The following is a 20,891-nucleotide window of genomic DNA, read 5'->3' as shown; positions in this document are numbered from 1 at the left end:
GTTTTTTTTCATCAGACAGCTGTCTATGTTAGAAGGAATTGCTGTTTTTTAAAAACTCTGTTATATATCCCATAAAACAGAAAATGAAAAATACAATTCCCAAATTGTATTTTGTTCAGGGGATGAAATTACTTCTTCAGAATTACTCAGACAGGGGGAATAGAACAATCTTGTGAAGATTGTGACACTGAATTGGCTACATCTCTTCAAGACTGTTCTGTACCTAATCCAAGTTAAAGCATCTCCAAAATATAGTGATCTTTTAATACATGTTGTTTCCTATGGAGTCAATTAGAAAAGAATGGTCTGTTGTATCTTCTGTTATGCTTCCTTTTCAAAGTGTAATTATAGTCAGTAAAGTAACAGCCTTTTAATTGAGCACATCTGTATGATTTGAAATACATGTGTCTTAGTGACTTCTAGAGGCTGTTGCTGCTATTCTTTTTACTCTGACTGTATTGGCTCTGCAGAGATATTTTGGAGAGTTTTGGATTCTGTTCTGATTTGAGGGACATCGTCAGAGCTACTAATGAAGTCCCGACTGAGCATTTTTGAGGGCACAATTGGATTTGACTGCCAGTTTGAATTTGCAAGGTCATAAGCAAGAAGTAAAACATTTTCTTTTGCAAATTCAGCACATTGTAAAAATAACAATTGATAATAGATTGTCATATAAACAACAGTAGTAGCTTTTTACTGTCATTAACCAAATACCTGCATTGTAATTCACAAAATGTGAATTTCTTAGGTCAGAATTTTAAAAAGGGTCTTATCCATACAAACTATCCATACATCCTTGTAAGATGGTTTTTGTTTTGTTTTGGTTTTTTTTTTGTGGTGGATGTATTGTTATCAACAGAGAATGTGATAGTTGGTTCCTGCTTTAGTTGGGGGTGGGTTGAATAAGTGCAAATGATGTGGATCGTATCTAAAGAGGAATCATTCTAATTTTTTTATTGTAAGTGATGGAGTTGTCAGAAGCTTAAGCACTTACCAAATTTATAGGCATTTGAAAAGCTCAAAAGCTGTTTGTAGAAAACTCTTGGAATGTTTGATGAGGTTGCAATAGAATTGCCAAAGTTATTTTCAAACAGTAAAACATAATTTAACATATTTTAGAACTGACAGATTTGACTCATTTGCAGCTGAGCTATTGGGGTTTCACTTATAAATTCTTATATTTACCTCTGCATGAAAGTGTTCTAAAACAAAATTTGCATGTATATTCTTCCATTTTATAAGTGTGTAGCAAAATATAGTTGTTAGCCATGAGTTTTGTTTTTACTCACTGATGTCTCAAATTAGGTTCTAATGACTTGCCTGTTTTATGAATGGATGGAATTTTATGTGGTGTTTTTTTTTTTAAACTGAGCACTAAAGTAAAGATTCAAGTAGGTCTGATTCTATTAGGTTTTATTTTAGGGTTAATATAGTGATGTTCTTTCTTTTCTGGTTCTGCCATATCCTGTGCTGAGCTAAAATTAGCATGACAATCAGAATTTTGATTGCAGCAGAGACCTTACACACAAATAACACTAAGTGATAACAGCTTTTAAAATGGACAGTATTCCGAAGAAAGCACTGCCCCTCTCCCCAAATAATCTAGTTGCAAAAGTAGGAGGAAGTTAGTGTCTTCCTGAATGGTATTTGATGAAGGTGAAATGAGAAGGTTTGGTGATGCTGCAGAGTAGATGACAATCAACAGTCATGCCAGCTGTATCTACCTGTTTCAGCCACCAGTAATGCATATCCCTCTTGGTATATTACAAAAATATCCTACTTGGTATGCCAGTGTGTCCTGTTTTCAGCTGAGATAGAGTTAATTTTCTTCCTAGTAGCTGGTACAGTGCTGTGTTTTGGCTTTAGTCTGAGAATAATGCTGATAACACACCGATGTTTTAGTTGTTGCTAAGTAGTGCTTACCCTGATCAAGGATTTTTCAGTCTCTCATGCTCTGCCAGTGAGGAGGGGCACAAGAAGCCAGGAGGGAGCATAGCCAGGACACCTGACCCGAACTACCCAAAGGGATATTCCATACCATAGAATGTCATGCTCAGTATAGAAACTGGGGGAGTCGGCCAGGAGTCACCAATCACTGCTCGGGTCAGTGGGTAGTGAGCAATTGTATTGTGCATCACTTGTTTTTCTTGGGTTTTATTCCTCTCTCTCCCTCCCCTTTTCATTATTGTTATTATGACATTTTACTTTTTTTCCCCCACCTATTAAACTGTTCTTATCTCAACCCATGGGCTTTACTTTTTCCTGATTCTCCTTCACACACTGGGGGGTGGGTATGTGAGTGAGTGAGTGGGCAGCTGTGTGCTACTTAGTTGCCAGCTGGGGTTAAACCATGACACAGTGAAATAAGGAACAAGAGGTCTTTGCTGCCACTTCATCCCAACATTCTGCAAGGATTTATAATCATCACTTTTTCTTTCTTGGCAAGAGATGAGAAGGTAGCATTCAGAAATTAGCTCAATGTTATACTGAATGCTTCAGTCAGGAGGTTAAAAATTATGAGTGTTGATAGAACTATTAATGACCTCCTTTTCAGGCCTGTAATGCTTTGAAGGATTGCCTCGAAGTTACCCTCTCACTGCAGCCTCTGAGCTCTGGGAGGTCAAAAACCTCCTGAAAAGATTGTTGGTGTTTTGTTGTCTAATTCCCCTTTCATGAAATTAATAGTAGGTTGTGGCAGAAGAATCTCATGCCAAAGACTTGAGAGAGTCTGTATTCTGAACTTTGTAGTGAAGACCAGAGGATATTGCTGCATGTTGTGGGTCCCTTGTATTAGTTAAGAGACCCAAAGAGATGTGTGGGCATTGTGATCAATTTTAGACTACAGACACAAGTGTACATTTACAGTTGCATTTGTTCTTTAATGCTCTGAGCTTAACTGGATACCAGGCTGTGTTTCATTGGTATTGATTTCTCTTCATATAAACTTTAAAGCTGTACAGTGCTTTGTTCATCAGTGCTTTTCCTCTGACCTTTTGATTTTGTTCTTCCTCTGAAAGGACTATAGCATTCTTCTACATTAAATCTTGCAACTCATTGGGGTAGGTTGTTGAACAAAACAAAATGTTAACGAAATACAAACTATTGATTTGACTTTTTCATTGCTGACATTTTTAAAACAGAGAAGAGAGATGAAGTAGTATATTATGACACTTACGAAAGTATGGAAGCCATGCTTGAAAAAGAGGATATGGCAACATCTGTATACTTGCAAAAAGAGGAGTTGCAAAAGTTACAACAAAAAATCTGCCAGCTGGAAGCAAGGCATGGACGCATTTCAGCCAAGAAAGCCTACCTCAGAAATAAGAAGGTATTACTAAATTGCAAATTTCTAGCATAATTAACAGCTTCAATAAAACTTCAAAAGATTTCATTTAAGCTACAACTTCTAAGTCTCTTGGAATTTTTGTGGATTACATTTACTACTTACTAAAAGTTGTTTTGCAGAGTACCAAGTACAATAGCATGTATTATTAAATTGATATATTTAAGATTCAGTTTACCTTTTAGTTTTGAAGGAACCTTTAATCACATAGAAGTCAACAAATAAACTTGTTTCTATTAACTAATCATAATACTTTCATGTGGAAAGCACGTGCTAGAATGCATGTTTTCACAGAGAGTAGTATTTGCAGAAGAGAATCAAGGGTGTTTTCTTACTGAGTTCTATTTTCATTCTCTCACCTCATCCTTTTAAACTTATGTCATGTGTCACTGATTCTATATATTCAGGAAATATACACAAAATCCAGTATATATTCTTAATTTAGGGCCACTTTGTGTTACATGGTTGGGATGTTGTACAAAAAATTGTTTTAATATAGCTAATATTTTGAAATTGTGTATCAAATGTAGGTAAACGTGTTCATTCCTTTTTTCCAGAATGAGATAGCTTAATGAGTAGAATAAATCAAAGTTTTGAGAGCAATTTCATACTTGTTAAAAAATAGGTTTTCACCCCATGCTATATACTGTTAAGGCTATGTAGAAGTCTCAGTTGAGACCTCATCCTAAATTAGGATCAGGGGTTGGGATGGTTATATGTTCCTAGTCATGTCACTTGATAAGGGAGATGACACCTTTATATAAACAGTTCTAGTGGGTTGAGGGTAAAACATTCAGATCTTTCCTCTCCTTCATGAGTAATATATCTGTTTCTATACCTAAATCTGAAGCAAAACAGTAGTTGGAAAATCTTAAATTTTTGGATTTTATATTTCTTCAGTCACTGTCTTTGATTAACACAATATGAAGAAGACTGTAAATAAATTATTATAAAAGAAATGTCTCTTGTTAGCCAGTTATGGAAAGTAGTTTGCTCAGAGTCACTGAGTTTGTTTGACCTTGCCACTTTTGTACTGTGATTGTAGAATAAACTTTTCAAGCAGCTGTTACTCGTATGTATTCTTTTGACAGTTAAAAGTAATAGGTTTGGGTTTGTTTGTCTTGGGTTTGTTTCCATTTTATAGTTTTATTGTAAGTTAAATTAGCTTGTCTGAGATAGGCTTTGTATTTTTTTTTTTTCTAATTCTTAGTGCTGTTTGCTAAATGTGACATTATACAATGTAAATTGATATTTGAATTTTTTATTTTATAGATAACATTTTATGTCTCTACAGGAGATCTGTATTGCAAAGCATAATGAAAAGAGCCAGCAACATCACCAGAGTGAGGAGGAATACAAAATGTACCATACTGTTCAGATAGTAAGTTGGAATTTTCTGCTGTTGAGTTAAGCCTTTAGTTAATAGCTTGCATTCCTCATTATACATTAATTAGCAGAGCATTTGGAGTGATAGCTGTTTTAAAAAGATGGTGTGTATCCTTGACCTTTGGATCATGGATTTCTGTATCATATTATGCTGGTAAAGGGGAGTATATAGCTCTGTTAGGATGACATTAAACCCAAGCAAATAAACCAGTTTACTAATAGTAGGTTCACAGTCTAAGCGATTACTGCTAAGGTTAGGCTGCATGCAGTTTATCATGTGCACACAGATGATTCTGGACATCTCTGAGTACAGTGTCAGATATGTTGAAATGGGTAAAGAAACCATACACATTGTCGTGGTTTGAGCCCAGCCGGTAACTCAGAACCACGCAGCCGCTTGCTCACTCCCCCCCTTCTTCCTCCCCCTGCTCCCGGAGGGATGGGGAGGAGAATCGGAAGAATGTAACTCCCACGGGTTGAGATAAGAGCAGTCCCGCAACTAAGGTATAATACAAAACCACTACTGCTACCACCAATGATAATAATGATTAGTGAAATAACAAGGGGAGAGGATACAATTGCTCACCACCTGCCGACAGATACCCAGCCCGACCCAAGCAGTGATCTGGGCCTTCCGGGTAACTCCCCCCGTTTTATATACTGGGCATGACGTGCTGTGGTATGGAATACCCCTTTGGCTAGTTTGGGTCAGGTGTCCTGTCTCTGTTTCCTCCTGGCTTCCCCTCCTCCCTGGCAAAGCATGAGACTGAGAAAGTCCTTAGTCGGAATAAACATTACTTAGCAACAACTAAAAACATTGATGTTATCAGCGTTGTTCCCAGGCTGAAAGTTAAAAAACACAGCACTGCACCAGCTACTAAGAAGGAGAAAAATGACTGCTATAGCTGAACCCAGGACAGTATCCACCCCTTATTCCATACCATTCACGTCATGCTCAGATCCCACATCTCTCAACACACCATCACCCCTGTCCCATATATACACATATATATACACCCGCACACAGAGAAAGATATCATTCCCCAGTCCATGGACCAATCCCTGTAAAACTGCTGAACTCATCCAGTCCATGATGTCAGGCTCCATCTCTTGTAACAGTCTTTCAGGGCAGGAGGGACGGTGTGTAGTGTTGGGTTGTTGCCTGCTGATGATACCGCCAAACTCGTCTGGTCACTGCTGAGCTCGTCTGGTTTCCTCAAAATTCATTCTTTGTTGAGGTGATGATCGGAGGGAAGTCAGGGTCAGTTGCTGGAGACCTGAAGATATCTAGCTGGTGGGCTATAAAAGTGTTATAGAGCAGGCAACAGCATACAATTGAGTTCATTGGCTGTTTTCCCCCAAAATCAAATCCCCTTGAGGTACACATCGGACTTCCCCATCTTCCCGCATTACCCACCAAGTATATCCAGGTCCCTGAGCAACAGCAACCCCACGAGTGGGTTTGCCTTTACCTGAAGCAGGAATAACCCAGACTGTCTTCCCCAACAAATTCTTTATGTGCGCCACAGGAACTTTATCCCCCTCTACAGTACGTAAAAGTTCTGATGGGGCTGGGCCAGCCCTGTTGGCAGATCCCCTACTGTTGACCAACCAGGTGGCTTTTGGTAAATGTGTATCCCAGTGTTTGAAAGTCCCACCACCCATTGCTCTCAGTGGAGTTTTTAACAGCCCATTGTTCCGTTCGATTTTCCCAGAGGCTAGTGCATGGTAGGGGATGTGATATACCCACTCAATGCCATGCTCTTTGGCCCAAGTGTCTATGAGGTTGTTCCGGAAATGAGTCCCATTGTCTGACTCAATTCTCTCTGGGGTGCCGTGTCACCACAAGACTTGTTTCTCAAGGCCCAGGATAGTGTTCCGGGCAGTGGCATGGGGCACAGCATATGTTTCCAGCCATCCGGTGGTTGCTTCCACCATGGTAAGCACATGGCACTTGCCTTGGTGGGTTGGTGGGAGTGTGATATAGTCAATCTGCCAGGCCTCCCCATACTTGTGCTTCAGCCATCGTCCTCCATACCAGAGAGGCTTTAACCACTGGGCTTGCTTAATTGCAGCACATGTTTCACATTAATGAATAACCTGGGCAATAGTGTCCATCGTTAAGTCTACCCCTCAATCACGAGCCCATCTATATGTTGCATCTCTGCCTTGATGGCCTGAGGTGTCATGGGCCCACAGGGCTAAAAATAATTCACCCTTATGTTGCCAATCTAAGTCCATCTGAGCCACTTGAATCTTAGCAGCTTTATCCACTTGCTGGTTATTCTGGTGTTCCTCAGTGGCCCGACTCTTGGGTACATGAGCATCTACGAGGTGTACCTTCACCACCAGGTTCTGCACCAGAGCAGAGATATCTTGCCACAATGCAGCAGCCCAGATGGGTTTACTTCTGTGTTGCCAGTTGCTCTGCTTCCATTGCTGCAACCACCCCCACAGGGCATTTGCCACCATCCATGAGTCAGTATAGAGATAAAGTACTGGCCATTTTTCTCGTTCAGCAATGTCCAAGGCCAGCTGGATGGCTTTCACCTCTGCAAACTGACTCTATTCACCCTCTCCTTCAGCAGTTTCTGCAACTTGTCCCAGGGGACTCCACACAGCTGCCTTCCATCTCTGATGCTTTCCCACAATGGGGCAGGACCCATCAGTAAACAAGGCATATCGCTTTTCACTCTCTGACAGTTCATTATATGGTGGGGCCTCTTCAGCACGCGTCACCTCCTCTTCTGGTGACATCCCAAAATCTTTGCCCTCTGGCCAGTCCATGATGACTTCTAGAATTCCTGGAGGACTGGGATTTCCCATTCGAGCTCGTTGTGTAATTAGTGCGGCCCACTTACTCCATGTAGCATCAGTTGCATGATGTGTAGAGGAGACCCTGCCTTTGAACATCCAGCCCAGCACAGGCAACCGGGGTGCCAGGAGGAGCTGCGCTTCAGTTCCAATCACTTCTGAGGCAGCTCGAACCCCTTCATAGGCTGCCAGTATCTCTTTTTCAGTGGGAGTGTAGCTGGCCTCAGATCCTTTATATCCCCGACTCCAAAAGCCGAGGGGTTGACCTCGAGTCTCCCCTGGAGCTTTCTGCCAGAGGCTCCAGGTAGGACCATTCTCCCCGGCTGTACTATAGAGAACATTTTTCACATCTGGCCCAGCCCGGACTGGTCCAAGGGCTACTGCATGAATTATTTCTCGTTTAATTTGTTCAAAGGCTTGTTCTTGCTCAGGGCCCCATTTGAAATCATTCTTCTTCCGGGTCACGTGGTAGAGAGGGCTTACAATCAGACTGGAATTTGGGATGTGCATTCTCCAGAACCCCACAACACCTAAGAAAGCTTGTGTTTCTTTCTTGTTAGTTGGTGGAGACATTGCTGTTATCTTGTTGATCACATCTGTGGGGATCTGGCGGCGTCCATCTTGCCATTTTATTCCCAAAAATTGAATCTCCTGTGCAGGTCCCTTGACCTTATTCCGTTTTATGGCAAAACCGGCCTTCAGCAGGATTTGGATTATCTTCCTCCCTTTCTCAAAAACTTCTTCCGCTGTATCAATCACCCCACACGATGATGTCATCAATGTATTGCAGGTGTTCTGGAGCTTGCCCCTGTTCCAGTGCAGTCTGGATCAGTCCATGGCAGATGGTAGGGCTGTGTTTCCACCCCTGGGGCAGTCGGTTCCAAGTGTACTGGACGCCCCTCCAAGTGAAAGCAAACTGTGGCCTGCATTCTGCTGCCAAAGGGATTGAGAAAAATGCATTGGCAATGTCAATTGTGGCATCCCACTTGGCTGCCTTTGACTCCAGTTCATATTGAAGTTCTAACATGTCCGGTACGGCAGCACTCAATGGTGGTGTGACTTCGTTCAGGCCACGATAGTCTACTGTTAATCTCCACTCTCCATTAGACTTTTGCACTGGCCATATGGGGCTATTAAAGGGTGAGCGGGTCCTGCTGATCACTCCTTGGCTCTCCAGTCTGCGGATCAGCTTATGAATGGGAATCAAGGAGTCTCGGTTGGTGCGATATTGCCACTGGTGCACTGTTGTGGTCACAATTGGCACTTGTTGTTCTTCGACCTTCAGCAACCCCACAACAGAAGGATCCTCTGAGAGACCGGGTAAGGTGGACAGCTGCTTAATTTCCTCTGTCTCCAAGGCAGCGATACCAAAAGCCCATCTATACCCTTTTGGGTCTTTGAAGAACCCTCTCCTGAGATAGTCTATGCCAAGGATGCATGGAGCCCCTGGACCAGTCACAATGGGGTGCTTTTGCCACTTCCTCCCAGTCAGGCTGATTTCAGCCTCCAGTATAGTTAACGCTTGGGATCCTCGTGTCACTCCAGAAATATAAATGGGTTTCACCCCTTGATACTTTGATGGCATCAGAGTACACTGTGCACCAGCATCTACTAGAGCCTTATACTTCTGTGGGACTGATGTGCCAGGCCATCTGATCCACACAGTCCAGTAAACCCGATTATCCTTCTCCTCCACCTGGCTGGAGGCAGGGCCCCTCTAATAGTGATCATAAAATTCTCCACTTCTGTCTTGTAGAAAGGGATTAGTATTCCTTATCACAGGAGCGGGAGTAAAATCAGCTCTTTCAGTCCATCTGGGAAACTGCTCGCCAGAGACTGGAGCAGCAGCTTTCCTGGGAGGATCATCCTTGACCATTGTTCTCCTCTTCCGTTCACGCACCCGTTGCTCCAGAGCTGAAGTAGGTTTTCCATCCCACTTTCTCATGTCTTCTCTGTGATCCTGCAGGTAAAACCATAGGGTGGCCCGTGGCGTGTACCTCCTATATTTTCTCTCTCGAGCAGTAGGGCGCCTTCTGTTAATAGCTGAGACATGGGTTGGTACGCGTGGGGAGCTGGATAGATCTGATAAATCGTCTCTCACTTGTTTGAACTCCTGGGACAGTTTTTCCACAGCTGAAATGATGGAAGGGGTGAGATTGTCTTCGAACTCTCGGAGTTGACGAATCAGGCAATCCACTGTTGGTGATATTCCGTCATTCCAGGTCATTGATGCCAATGTGTGGGCATATGATGATGGCGCACTCCGTGTAAGTTTCCACCACATGGGTCGTGTACATTCGACTTCATCTGGATCTACGGATGTGTTCCTGGCATCCGGCCTACGATATATCATCTCTATAATGGCTGATTCCCTCAGGGACTGGATGCCTTTCTCTATCGTGGTCCAGTTGGCTGAGCGACTCCTAATATCGTCTTTGTAGGGAAACCTTTCCTTCACAGCTGCCAGGAGCCGCCTCCAGAGACTGAGGGCTCGCTTCTCTCTTGCAATCGCTTTGTCAGTTCCTCCTTCCTTAGCAAGTGATCCCAGCTGCTTGGCTTCCTTACCTTCTAGTTCGTGACCGTCGGCCCCATTGTCCCAGCATCGGAGCAACCAGGTGACAGTGTGCTCCCCTGGAAGACGGGTGAAATCTTTTCGCATATTCCGCAGTTCGGTTGAGGTCCGGGGTCGAGAAGTGACCTCTTCTTCTTCTTCCTCTTCCTCTGATCCACGTAGTAGTAACTCTTGTTCAGATGCCGTTCCGTGTAGTAATGGCATTGGGTCTTCATCTTTCTTCGCTTCGCGGGTTGCTCTTTGTGCCTCTCATCTGCTTTAGCTTACAGCGGCAGCAGACATTGTCACAAACTGGACATTTGGTTTAGCTGCAGTGTTTGTCACTGTGGTTGGAGTGGCTGCAGTGTCTGCCACTAGGATTGCAGTGGTTGCAATGTCTATTGCTGGGGTTGGTGCAGCTGTTGTGCTTGGGGGTTGAGTAACACCAACAGCTGCATTGTCTATTGCTGTCAGGGTTTGAGTAGCTACTGTACTTGTCACTGGGGTTGGTGTAGCTGCGGTGCTTGGAGTAGCTATATTGTCTGTTGCTGTCGGGGTTTGAGTAGCTACTGTGCTTGTCACTGGGGTTGGTGTAGCTGCGGTGCTTGGAGTAGCTGCATTGTCTGTTGCTGTCGGGGTTTGAGTAGCTGTTGTGCTTGTCACTGGGGTTGGTGTAGCTGAGGTGCTTGGAGTAGCCACATTGTCTATTGCTGTCGGGGTTTGAGTAGCTGTTGTGCTTGTCACTGGGGTTGGTGTAGCTGCTGTATTTGAAGTTGGAGTAGTTGCATTGTCTGTTGTGGTCAGGGTCTGAGTAGCTGCTGTGCTTGTAGTTGGCATAGCTGCGTTGTCTGTTGCTTTGCCATCAGATCCAGAGACATTTTTTTCCCTTTGAAGATGCTGGATAGTGTTGAGCAGGGCTCTGTAGGCGTAGGCAAAGCCCCAGCACGTTGCCATGATTTGTCCCTCTCTGGTATAACCAGGACGACAGCACACCTCGTTTAAGTGTTTTACTAGTTTTTCCGGATGTTGCACTTGTTCAGTGGTGAAGTTCCAAAGCACTGGAGGGGCCCACTGGCCTAGATACTTGCCCATACTATCCCACACACCCTGCCACTCATAACTGTCCAGCCTCAGGGAAAATCTCTTGGTGGTCCTCCTATATCGTCGTCTAATCCTAGACCAGATTCGAACCTGATACTGCTGAATTTTTGAGATTAAACGAAATAGGATGTTCCTACGACGGGATGGCCGTGGGTAAAACACACTCCGTATGTGTGCCAACATGCTGATCCCCAGCACAATCAGCAGGCAGGTTTCAAGGGTACTCAAAGGCCACCTAAAACCTTCAGAACTCTCAACTGCTGTTGCAAATAGGCTGGTGGGGGAACGGGGGGTGAAAGAGAATGCTTCCTTCGTAAGTTTACCCCCCGAGGAGAAAAAAAAAGATATGCAATTGCTAAAATATTTCATTATATACCTCCCAATGTACAGAGGTGATGGCCACGCTGGAAGCACAAACCAGACCAGTTTCATGATCAATGAGTCTATTGTATTACAAGTCATTACCATGAAGTACAGGGAAACAAGAACCTTAGCCCAGGCCCCCCAGCCGATAAACGCTAAAACAGCAAATAGTGGCTGTAAGTAAGGTACAACATGCTGAAACTCTGAGGTCAAGTGCAACAAGTCTGAGAGCCAAATAATCACCATTGTGATGAGTAGTAACAATGAATGCTTATCACAAATATGATTAAACACACTCTGGTCAGATCTGTCGTTATCTCAACCTTTTGTGCCCCACGTTGGGCACCAAAAAGAACTGTTGTGGTTTGAGCCCAGCCGGTAACTCAGAACCACACAGCCGCTCGCTCACTCCCCCCCTTCCCCCCCCCCTCCCCGGAGGGATGGGGAGGAGAATCGGAAGAATGTAACTCCCAGGGGTTGAGATAAGAGCAGTCCCGCAACTAAGGTATAATGCAAAACCACTACTGCTACCACCAGTGATTATAATGATTAGTGAAATAACAAGGGGAGAGGATACAATTGCTCATCACCCGCCGACCGATACCAAGCCCGACCCGAGCAGTGATCTGGGCCTTCCGGGTAACTCCCCCCGGTTTATATACTGGGCATGACGTGCTGTGGTATGGAATACCCCTTTGGCTAGTTTGGGTCAGGTGTCCTGTCTCTGCTTCCTCCCGGCTTCCCCTCCTCCCTGGCAAAGCATGAGACTGAGAAAGTCCTTGGTTGGAATAAACATTACTTAGCAACAACTAAAAACATCAGTGTTATCAGCATTGTTCCCAGGCTGAAAGTTAAAAAACACAGCACTGCACCAGCTACTAAGAAGGAGAAAAATGACTGCTATGGCTGAACCCAGGACATTTTGCAAAAGAAATTGGTGAAAAAAACCAACTCTTCTTCTGTTACCTGTTTAAACATGCAAAGTCTGTCCAGTGTTTTCTGTCGTTCCTGACTAACCCAGGAGCTCTTTCTTTCATCTTCATGTTGTAGTTGATCTCGCTTCTGAGAAAATATATGGAAAACATGTAAATATTACATCCAATGCTATGGCTAGCATAAAACCCCCCAAACAACAACAACAACAACATAAAAACCAACCAACCAAACAAAGACCACAAACAAAAAAACCCCAACCCCCCAAACTGAATTAAAATATCTCTTCTACTAATTGTTAGGAATTAACTAACAATCTACTTCTCAAATGAACACATTTCTGACCTTCAAAACGTTGTCTTCACCTTGCACTTATAAAATAATAAAAATATGCATTTCATATTTTATAATCTTTAAGAAATGCAAAGTTCAATAAAGAAAGATTTCAATCTGGAACTGGAGCACTTGAAGACTGGAACTTTTTACCTTGCAAGATGATAAATAATGAGACATGTAAAAGTATATTATACTGAAAAGAAATCCCATAAATTTAAAATTGTATGTTAGCCAGATAGCAAACTAGTATCCATTTTCTCTCATTCCAAAAGCAAAATGACAGTTCAAATTGCAAGGTTGCACATTTAAAACAAGTCACATAAATTTTGTATAGTGCAAGAAATCACAGAACTTGGTGCCACAAAGTTTTGAAGCCAATATTGAGCAAATTAAGTAAACATTTTCACTCCAATTTACACTAATAAACTAAAGTTTTGTATTTAACTAACTTAAGCAGTCATTATTTAATCCAGCTTGATTTTCTGTAATTGTTAAATAAAGGTTTGAAGCTCTCCCTTGCAGTTAAGACAGTTGTTATATTTCTTGTCTGGGGATGTTACCTCAGTGAAAACACACATTTGGACCCAACACCTTTAAACAGTTATCCTTTTTCACAAAACTTTGGTACAGTTACTATATCTTTAAACAAAACACTATGCTTCAGTCAAATTTATTGAAAGTGGACATTAGTTATCAGATGACAAAAGTCACTGTACATATAACTTCAGAAGTGGTTTCGGCTGGGATAGAGTTAATTTTCTTCCTAGTAGCTGGTACAGTGCTGTATCTTGGATTTATAACTTCAGAAGTTATCATGAAAAGTGATAGAACAGTTACAGGTTAGGACACACTTTGAATACTGTGTTCAGTTCTGGGACCCTCACTACAAGAGAGATATTGAGTTGCTGGAGTGGGTACAGAGAAGGGCAACAAAGCTGGTGAAGGGCCTGGACCACATGTCTCATGAGGAACTTCTGAGGGAACTGGGGTTGTTTAGTCTGGAGAAGGGAAGGCTCAGGGGGGACCTTATTGCTCTCTACAACTACCTGAAAGGAGGTTGTAGTGAGGTGGGGGTTGGTCTCTTCTCCCAAGTAGCAAGTGATAGGACAAGAGGTAATGGCCTCAAGCTGTGCCAGGGGAGGTTTAGATTGGGTATTAGGAAAAATTTCTTCACTGAAAGCATAGTCAGGTATTGGAACAAGCTTCCCAGGGAAGTGGTGGAATCACCGTCCCTGGAAGTGTTCAAAAACTGTGTAGATGGGGCCCTTGGTGACATGGTTTAGTGGTGGACTTGGAAGTCCTGGGGTAACAGTTGGACCTGATGATCTTAAAGGTCTTTTCCAACCTGCATGATTCTATGATTCTATATGTACAGTGCATATTCTTATTTGGTTTCAGGTTTAGACACCTTTGAGATTAACTTTTCAAAATTCTTCATGAAAACCGGTGGCTGAAAACTTATTTTATAATAATAGCAGAAATTTTCAGTCAAATTATTAACAGAAAAGAAAGAAAAAAAAAATTCAGCATAAGGTTCTTTTATAAAGTGCAAGCAGACAACTCCATGAAGTAAATAATCAAAAAGAGTCCTGTAGTGCTACAGAAAAAAACATCCTTCAGCTTTGTCAACTTATTTTTAAGAGAGTGATAAACAGACTGCAATCCACATAACAAATTCCCTTGCCTTATTGTAAGAACGGAGGGGGGGGGAATCAATTTTTCTAACTTCCTAAAAGAGTATACCAACATGTGCAGTCTTTCACAAGTAGCTCCCAAGACCAAACCCAGTATTTGAATATTCCTTAAGATAAAGTCTAACTATCACTAGATAAAATCTAACACAACGGTCAGACTATCTATCTAGCCTATTCTCTGTGATAAGACTGTGCAGAGAATCATAGAGCACACAGCTGGAACTACATACTTTACACAACACAATTCAAGTGATTTCTTTTGTAGAGAAAAGGAAAATAATGAACAAGCTTATTAAGATTCAGGAATAAATGTGTGTCCTGGGTTCAGCTATAGCAGTCATTTTTTCTCCTTCTTAGTAGCTGGTGCAGTGCTGTGTTTTTTAACTTTCAGCCTGGGAACAACGCTGATAACACTGATGTTTTTAGTTGTTGCTAAGTAATGTTTATTCCAACCAAGGACTTTCTTGGTCTCATGCTTTGCCAGGGAGGAGGGGAAGCCAGGAGGAAGCAGAGACAGGACACCTGACCCAAACTAGCCAAAGGGGTATTCCATACCACAGCATGTCATGCCCAGTATATAAAACGGGGGGAATTACCTGGAAGGCCCAGATCACTGCTCGGGTCGGGCTGGGTATCGGTCGGCAGGTGGTGAGCAATTGTATCCTCTCCCCTTGTTATTTCACTAATCATTATTATCATTGGTGGTAGCAGTAGTGGTTTTGTATTATACCTTAGTTGCAGGACTGCTCTTATCTCAACCCGTGGGAGTTACATTCTTCCGATTCTCCTCCCCATCCCTCCGGGAGCGGGGGGAGGAAGGGGGGGAGTGAGCGAGCGGCTGTGTGGTTCTGAGTTACCGGCTGGGCTCAAACCACGACACAAAAGAAATTTTCCCTCATTCTAGGACTATGCTATACCATTAGCTATTCTCCATGCCCGTGGCAGGGGGGTTGGAACTAGATGATCTTAAGGTCCTTTCCAACCCTAACTATTCTATGATTCTATGATTGTATAGTTAACTGTTCTTTGGAAAATTGGCATTGGTGATAGCAAATTTCTCTGGCCATTGTGTTCCCACTGTCGTAATAAGCTTCTTTTTGCTGTCACATCTATACATTGTGACAAGACACATCGTAGCAAACTTTCTGTAAAGAAGTATATTCTAAATGGTATTTCCCACAAAGACTATTATCATCTGACATACCCCCACTACCACTGATTGCAATAACATCTGCCAATACCTGCCCCTTCCTATTACAATATAAGTATCAGAAAATGGATAAAGATGGAATGAAGGGGAGAGAATAAGGAGAGGGATGAAAATACAAGAAAACAAGTGAAGACTTTTTTGTTTTGTTTTGCTGAATGCATTAAAAAAATATATAAATATGAGAAGTTTCTTTACAGGAAAGCTGTCTTACTTAGCAATACACTTTTCATATCCTTATTGTTTGCAAGACTTTTAAATTGCATAGCTTCTGTAAATTAAAGCACATTTTCTTATTTTAACCAGCACCCATTAATGAACTGACTTTATGTATGAGCATGTTTATATTGATATGACCTCTGTTGCTTCAGGCCTGCCACAATTGTCTAAAATGTTTTAGACCTGCATTTCAGAAGCTTTTTTTACTTTTACATAGAAATAGTTATGGATGAAGCTAATTTAAAAAGACAGATATTGAAGCAGCAAATTTAAAAACTAAATTAAAAACACTTTGGAAATTCTCAAAAAGTTTGATATGTTTTGACCAGTATGATTCACATCTAAGTCCAGCATATTAGGTCAGAGAGGACTTTGCTTCAGAGTGTGCTACTGACCAGTTTTAGAAGAGGGATGCAAGAGGGAATTTTGAATTTTAGTTTTCAGAAAAAAGTTTCAAATATACGATCTGGTTCTTTGTGAAATCCTAACTTTAACACATGTATATCCCTGACTAGACCAATCGCATGTAAATTATATCTTAACCAAGAATGAAAAATAAGAAAATGGAACATTTTTGCATAAAGGTGAGGATATATTTGCTTTGGTTTTATGCCCATAAATAATGAATGAAAATAGTAGATGAATTTTACTTGTCAGAAAGGCAAACCCTAATGACAAGTACTTAGTATCTGAAATAGTGTGTTGCATGTACTTATCTAATTGTAACTAACTACTTCACTTTAGTGGTACCCTGGGCAAGTAATGCTTAAATCAACCAAACTACAACTGGCTCATGCAAGAAGAAAATGTGCTACCAGTTCAGTGTTCTGTGTAGATCAGCCTTATTCTTTGCCAGCAACCATACAAACCCAAGAGAAAAGTGAAGAGGTGGAATTGGAAAATGCAGTTCAGCCTTTGCAAGTGCAGGAACCCACAAGCTTAGAACAACTTCAAGATATCTCATTACTTCCCAATGGCATTACCTCTGAACTGCCTCATGTCAGTATTTCTCCACTCACCAGTAATGAGTTTCAGCCAGAGACAGTTACCATAGTACCACTTCCACCCCCTTTGCCTCCACCACCTCCACCTCTGCTTCCACCTTTGCCCTCCAAGGAAGATGACACCAAATCCTTAGAGAAAAGTGACAGCTTTGTTAAACATCAGAGTGAGGAGAAGGGAGTCCAGCACTCTTCCAGTGTCCCAATAGCGCATCTGTTTGACAGCACTCAGCTAGTCAGTGCCAAGAAGAAGCTTAAGAAGACCAGTGATCTAGAGGGTTTACACAGGAGGAGAGGTAAAGTTTTAATTTCTGTGTATTTAATTGTAATGCACATCAATTCCTCTTTTAAATTGCTATTTAGAGAAGTGTATGCTGTGATTTATTTATAATTGTTAAGTTGTTAAATCCTTTTCAGTTGACAAATGTTGACAACTCAAATGTTAGGACCTGTATGACAGCGGATGATATACTTGTTCAGTTAGACAGAAAACACTTGTGAAACTGATCCTATGATATACCGCGTTAGACTAGCTGGAAAATGGATTTAAATGTTGCCTAAAAGAATCTTTTTCCTATCTTGTTTACAGCAAGCACTGCAAATATTATATGCTTCACTTGAGGGTGCAGTGGTTTTTTTTAATAACAGAATTTCACATAATTTATGACCTAGTAAAATGACCTAGTAAAAATCTTGGGACATAGGAAACCTTGAGACTGCTTTCTTCAAGGTTTCTTCAAATTTTCATACAAAAATCCACAAACTCTTAAGTGCCCTTGAGAGCTGATTAAGAATATATATACATTTAAGTACAATTGAGAATTAAATCTATTATCTTTCAGCAATGCATGTTAATAAATAATTAAAAGAACAAAAACTTATTTGGAAACTGAGGCAAGTGAATGGAGTACAGGACTGAGCTGGGAGATGTTACAATTTCACTGTGATTCTGTGCTACTTGGTTTTAACTGTTTATCCCTTATCTCATATATAAAATGGGGAGAATGGCAGCCACATTTGACCAAAATAATCTTTATGTTTTGATGAAACATACTATATTAGAGCAAAGCTTTTATTTGAAAATCAGAGATGGGATTTTCAAAAGAGATCAGCTGAACTGATTTACTGGAAATCACTGAGAAAAAAAGTATTTCATGTGAGCCTTAGTTCACACTACTGTAATATGGTTGTAATAACCTTTTATTAGAAGTTCTATATGGCTTTATCAGTTACAACTATGGAAAACATCCCTGAATTGACGTTTTTCCCTCATCCAAATAAAATCAAAATTAGAACTGTTTTCATCTATCAGGGAGAAACTAAGAGTGTTTCTTCTAGAATTGTCCTTAAATGACTGAAAAACCTTGAAGCAACTGAATAGTTACAGAACTTTAAGCTCTTACGACTATTGCAAGTCGCAGGTACAGTGTCTTAAGTTCATTATCAATTTTGATGCTGCCGTGCTCCATGATTGTTTTTCTGTAGTCCTATTGTTTATTTTTCTGATACCCATTTTATTTTTCAATTTGATATAAAACATATATTGTTTGTGCAATTTGATTATACATCATAAAATGACAAATATAAAATCAAATTATATCCTCCCTCTTAAGAGTATAGTTAATATCTGCAGCAGCACTACCTGCTGCTCTGTATTCCCTGAGATGTTCCAAGTCTCTAAGTGACTTCAGAAATTTGTGTCTCTGACAGATGAGTATTTTACAATCCTTGCTTCCTCCTTCAAGTGTGCAGTCCTATTCTCCTCTTTCATTTCTCTCTTTTCCTCATGTCTATTTAAACTGTCTGGGCCATTAGTTTGATTGACAAAGTCTACTCAAAAATCCAAAACAGGTTTTTTAAATATGCAAAAAACCCTGGAGATTGATATCCATCTGTTGATTGATATGTGCTGCACGTTGTATGTGCTAATGCGTGGGAGCTATTCGAGTTGTGCTTTTATTACATTGCATTTTCTGACATAGAGATCTCACCTACTTGTAGCTCTTCAAAGAGCCAAAGCGTGATTTTTATTTCTGCAGAGAACTAGTTTCAAATTGGCGATAAAGGAAGGATTTGTGATAAAGAATTAACTCTTACTTCTCTGTTTTCATTAATTACAAAGGAAGGCATGCTGTGACTAGGTGTTGATACATGAATCCAGAGGAGCAGGGAAATTAATGCTGTTGCAATTGACTGTACTGCTGCTTCCTTCACTGGCATGTAGTAATAGTAATACAGTAGGTAAAATCAGACACAAAATGCAAGTGTGGAGAATGTATTCTCTGTGCTTGCATTTCTGTGAGTGCACAGACCGATATTTGAGATGCATACTCATTACCTGAGTTTCAAAGTCAAGAAATATAATGTAATATACACTTTCATTATGCTGGATTCATTGAAGCTGTCTTGATTTTCTTGAGTGCAAACAGGAAAGCCTTCTTGTGCAAAAAGTTCTGCTACCTGACTGATAGGAGGTTACTTGGTTTCAGAAATTATAATTGTCTGTATAATCCAGTTTTGACTTGGTAATGGGGAAGATAAATTTGGAGGCTAAAACAATAATAGAGCTATAGAATGAGAAAATTAAAATTACTACAGTCTCCTTTATACTTATGGTATGGGAGTATCACATTAATTGCATGTGGCTACTTTTTCATCTGTGGGAAATACAAAACCAGACTGAATTAATTTAGTAAAAATAATACTGAAGGTCTTTTGATTTTTCTGCAGTGAGTTCCCCAATGGATGAAGTGGTGGCTTCCTTGAAGCATGGCAGCTTTCACTTAAGAAAAGTTGAGCAGAGAAGTCTCCCTCCTTTTCCCAATGAAGATGATAGCAATAACATCTTGGCACAGATCAGGAGAGGGGTGAAACTGAAGAAAGTGCAGAAAGATGTTTTGAGAGAATCCTTTACAGTTCTTCCTAATACTGACCCTCTGACAAGGAGCATCCATGAAGCATTGCGATGAATTAAGGAAGCATCACCTGAATCAGAGGATGAAGAGGAGAGTTTGCCTTGTGCAGACTGGGAAAATTAACCTGTAATTAACCTACACTAAAAAAATAAATAAAATTCTTCAACACTTTTTTTATAGCAATCGCTGCTAAGCCTCAGGTTATGCACTCTAGGAGACTTAGTACAAATGGGACTAAACTGTCTGATGTCCAGCATGGTAAAACATGCACATATTAATTTAGTATTGCTGACTTTTCAAACGAATGTAAAGTTTATAGTAAGGAAAAGCTTTTTCAGGCAACATCTTAGCCTCTTATTGATCCACATTTCTTAAGCTTACCTACAAGGATATTATGGGAGACAGTGTCAAAAGCCTTAGAATCATAGAATCATAGAATCATAGAATCGTAAGGGTTGGAAACGACCTTAAGATCATCTAGTTCCAACCCCCCTGCCATAGGCAGGGACACCTTGCCCTAAACCACGTGGTTCAAGGCTCTGTCCAACCTGGCCTTGAAAACTGCCAGGGATGGAGAATTCACAAATTCCTTGGGCAACCCGTTCCAGTGCCTCACCACCCTCACAGTAAAGAACTTCTTCCTTATATCTAATCTAAACTTCCCCTGTTTAAGTTTGAACCCATTACCCCTTGTCCTACCACTACAGTCCCTAAGGAAGAGTCCCTCCCCAGCATCCTTATAGACCCCCTTCAGATACTGGAAGGCTGCTATGAGGTCACCACGCAGCCTTCTCTTCTCCAGGCTGAACAGCCCCAACTCTCTCAGCCTGTCTTCATATGGGAGGTGCTCCAGCCCTCTTATCATCCTCGTGGCCCTCCTCTGGACTCGCTCCAACAGCTCCATGTCCTTTTTATGTTGGGGACACCAGAACTGTACGCAGTACTCCAAGTGAGGTCTCACAAGAGCAGAGTAGAGGGGCAGGATCACCTCCTTGGACCTGCTGGTCACGCTTCTTTTGATGCAGCCC

General features: G+C 41.3%; 1 protein-coding gene across 1 annotated transcript in view; it reads left to right on the top strand.

Moving 5' to 3' along the window:
* Nucleotides 1-19,992, top strand: part of LOC115618987 (junction-mediating and -regulatory protein-like) — a 99,647-nt gene extending 79,655 nt beyond the window's left edge. The window contains 4 exon segments of the mRNA XM_030511005.1: nucleotides 3,141-3,328; nucleotides 4,638-4,724; nucleotides 16,692-17,244; nucleotides 19,679-19,992. Coding sequence (XP_030366865.1) covers nucleotides 3,141-3,328; nucleotides 4,638-4,724; nucleotides 16,692-17,244; nucleotides 19,679-19,917 — 1,067 coding nt within the window. The 3' untranslated portion in view covers nucleotides 19,918-19,992.
* The last annotated feature ends 899 nt before the right edge of the window (nucleotides 19,993-20,891 follow it).

The sequence above is a fragment of the Strigops habroptila genome, chromosome W (genome assembly GCF_004027225.2).
Source record: "Strigops habroptila isolate Jane chromosome W, bStrHab1.2.pri, whole genome shotgun sequence".
NCBI classification, from domain to species: domain Eukaryota; kingdom Metazoa; phylum Chordata; class Aves; order Psittaciformes; family Psittacidae; genus Strigops; species Strigops habroptila.
Note: the sequence above shows the minus strand (reverse complement) of the source record. Positions and strands in the feature narration are given on the sequence as shown.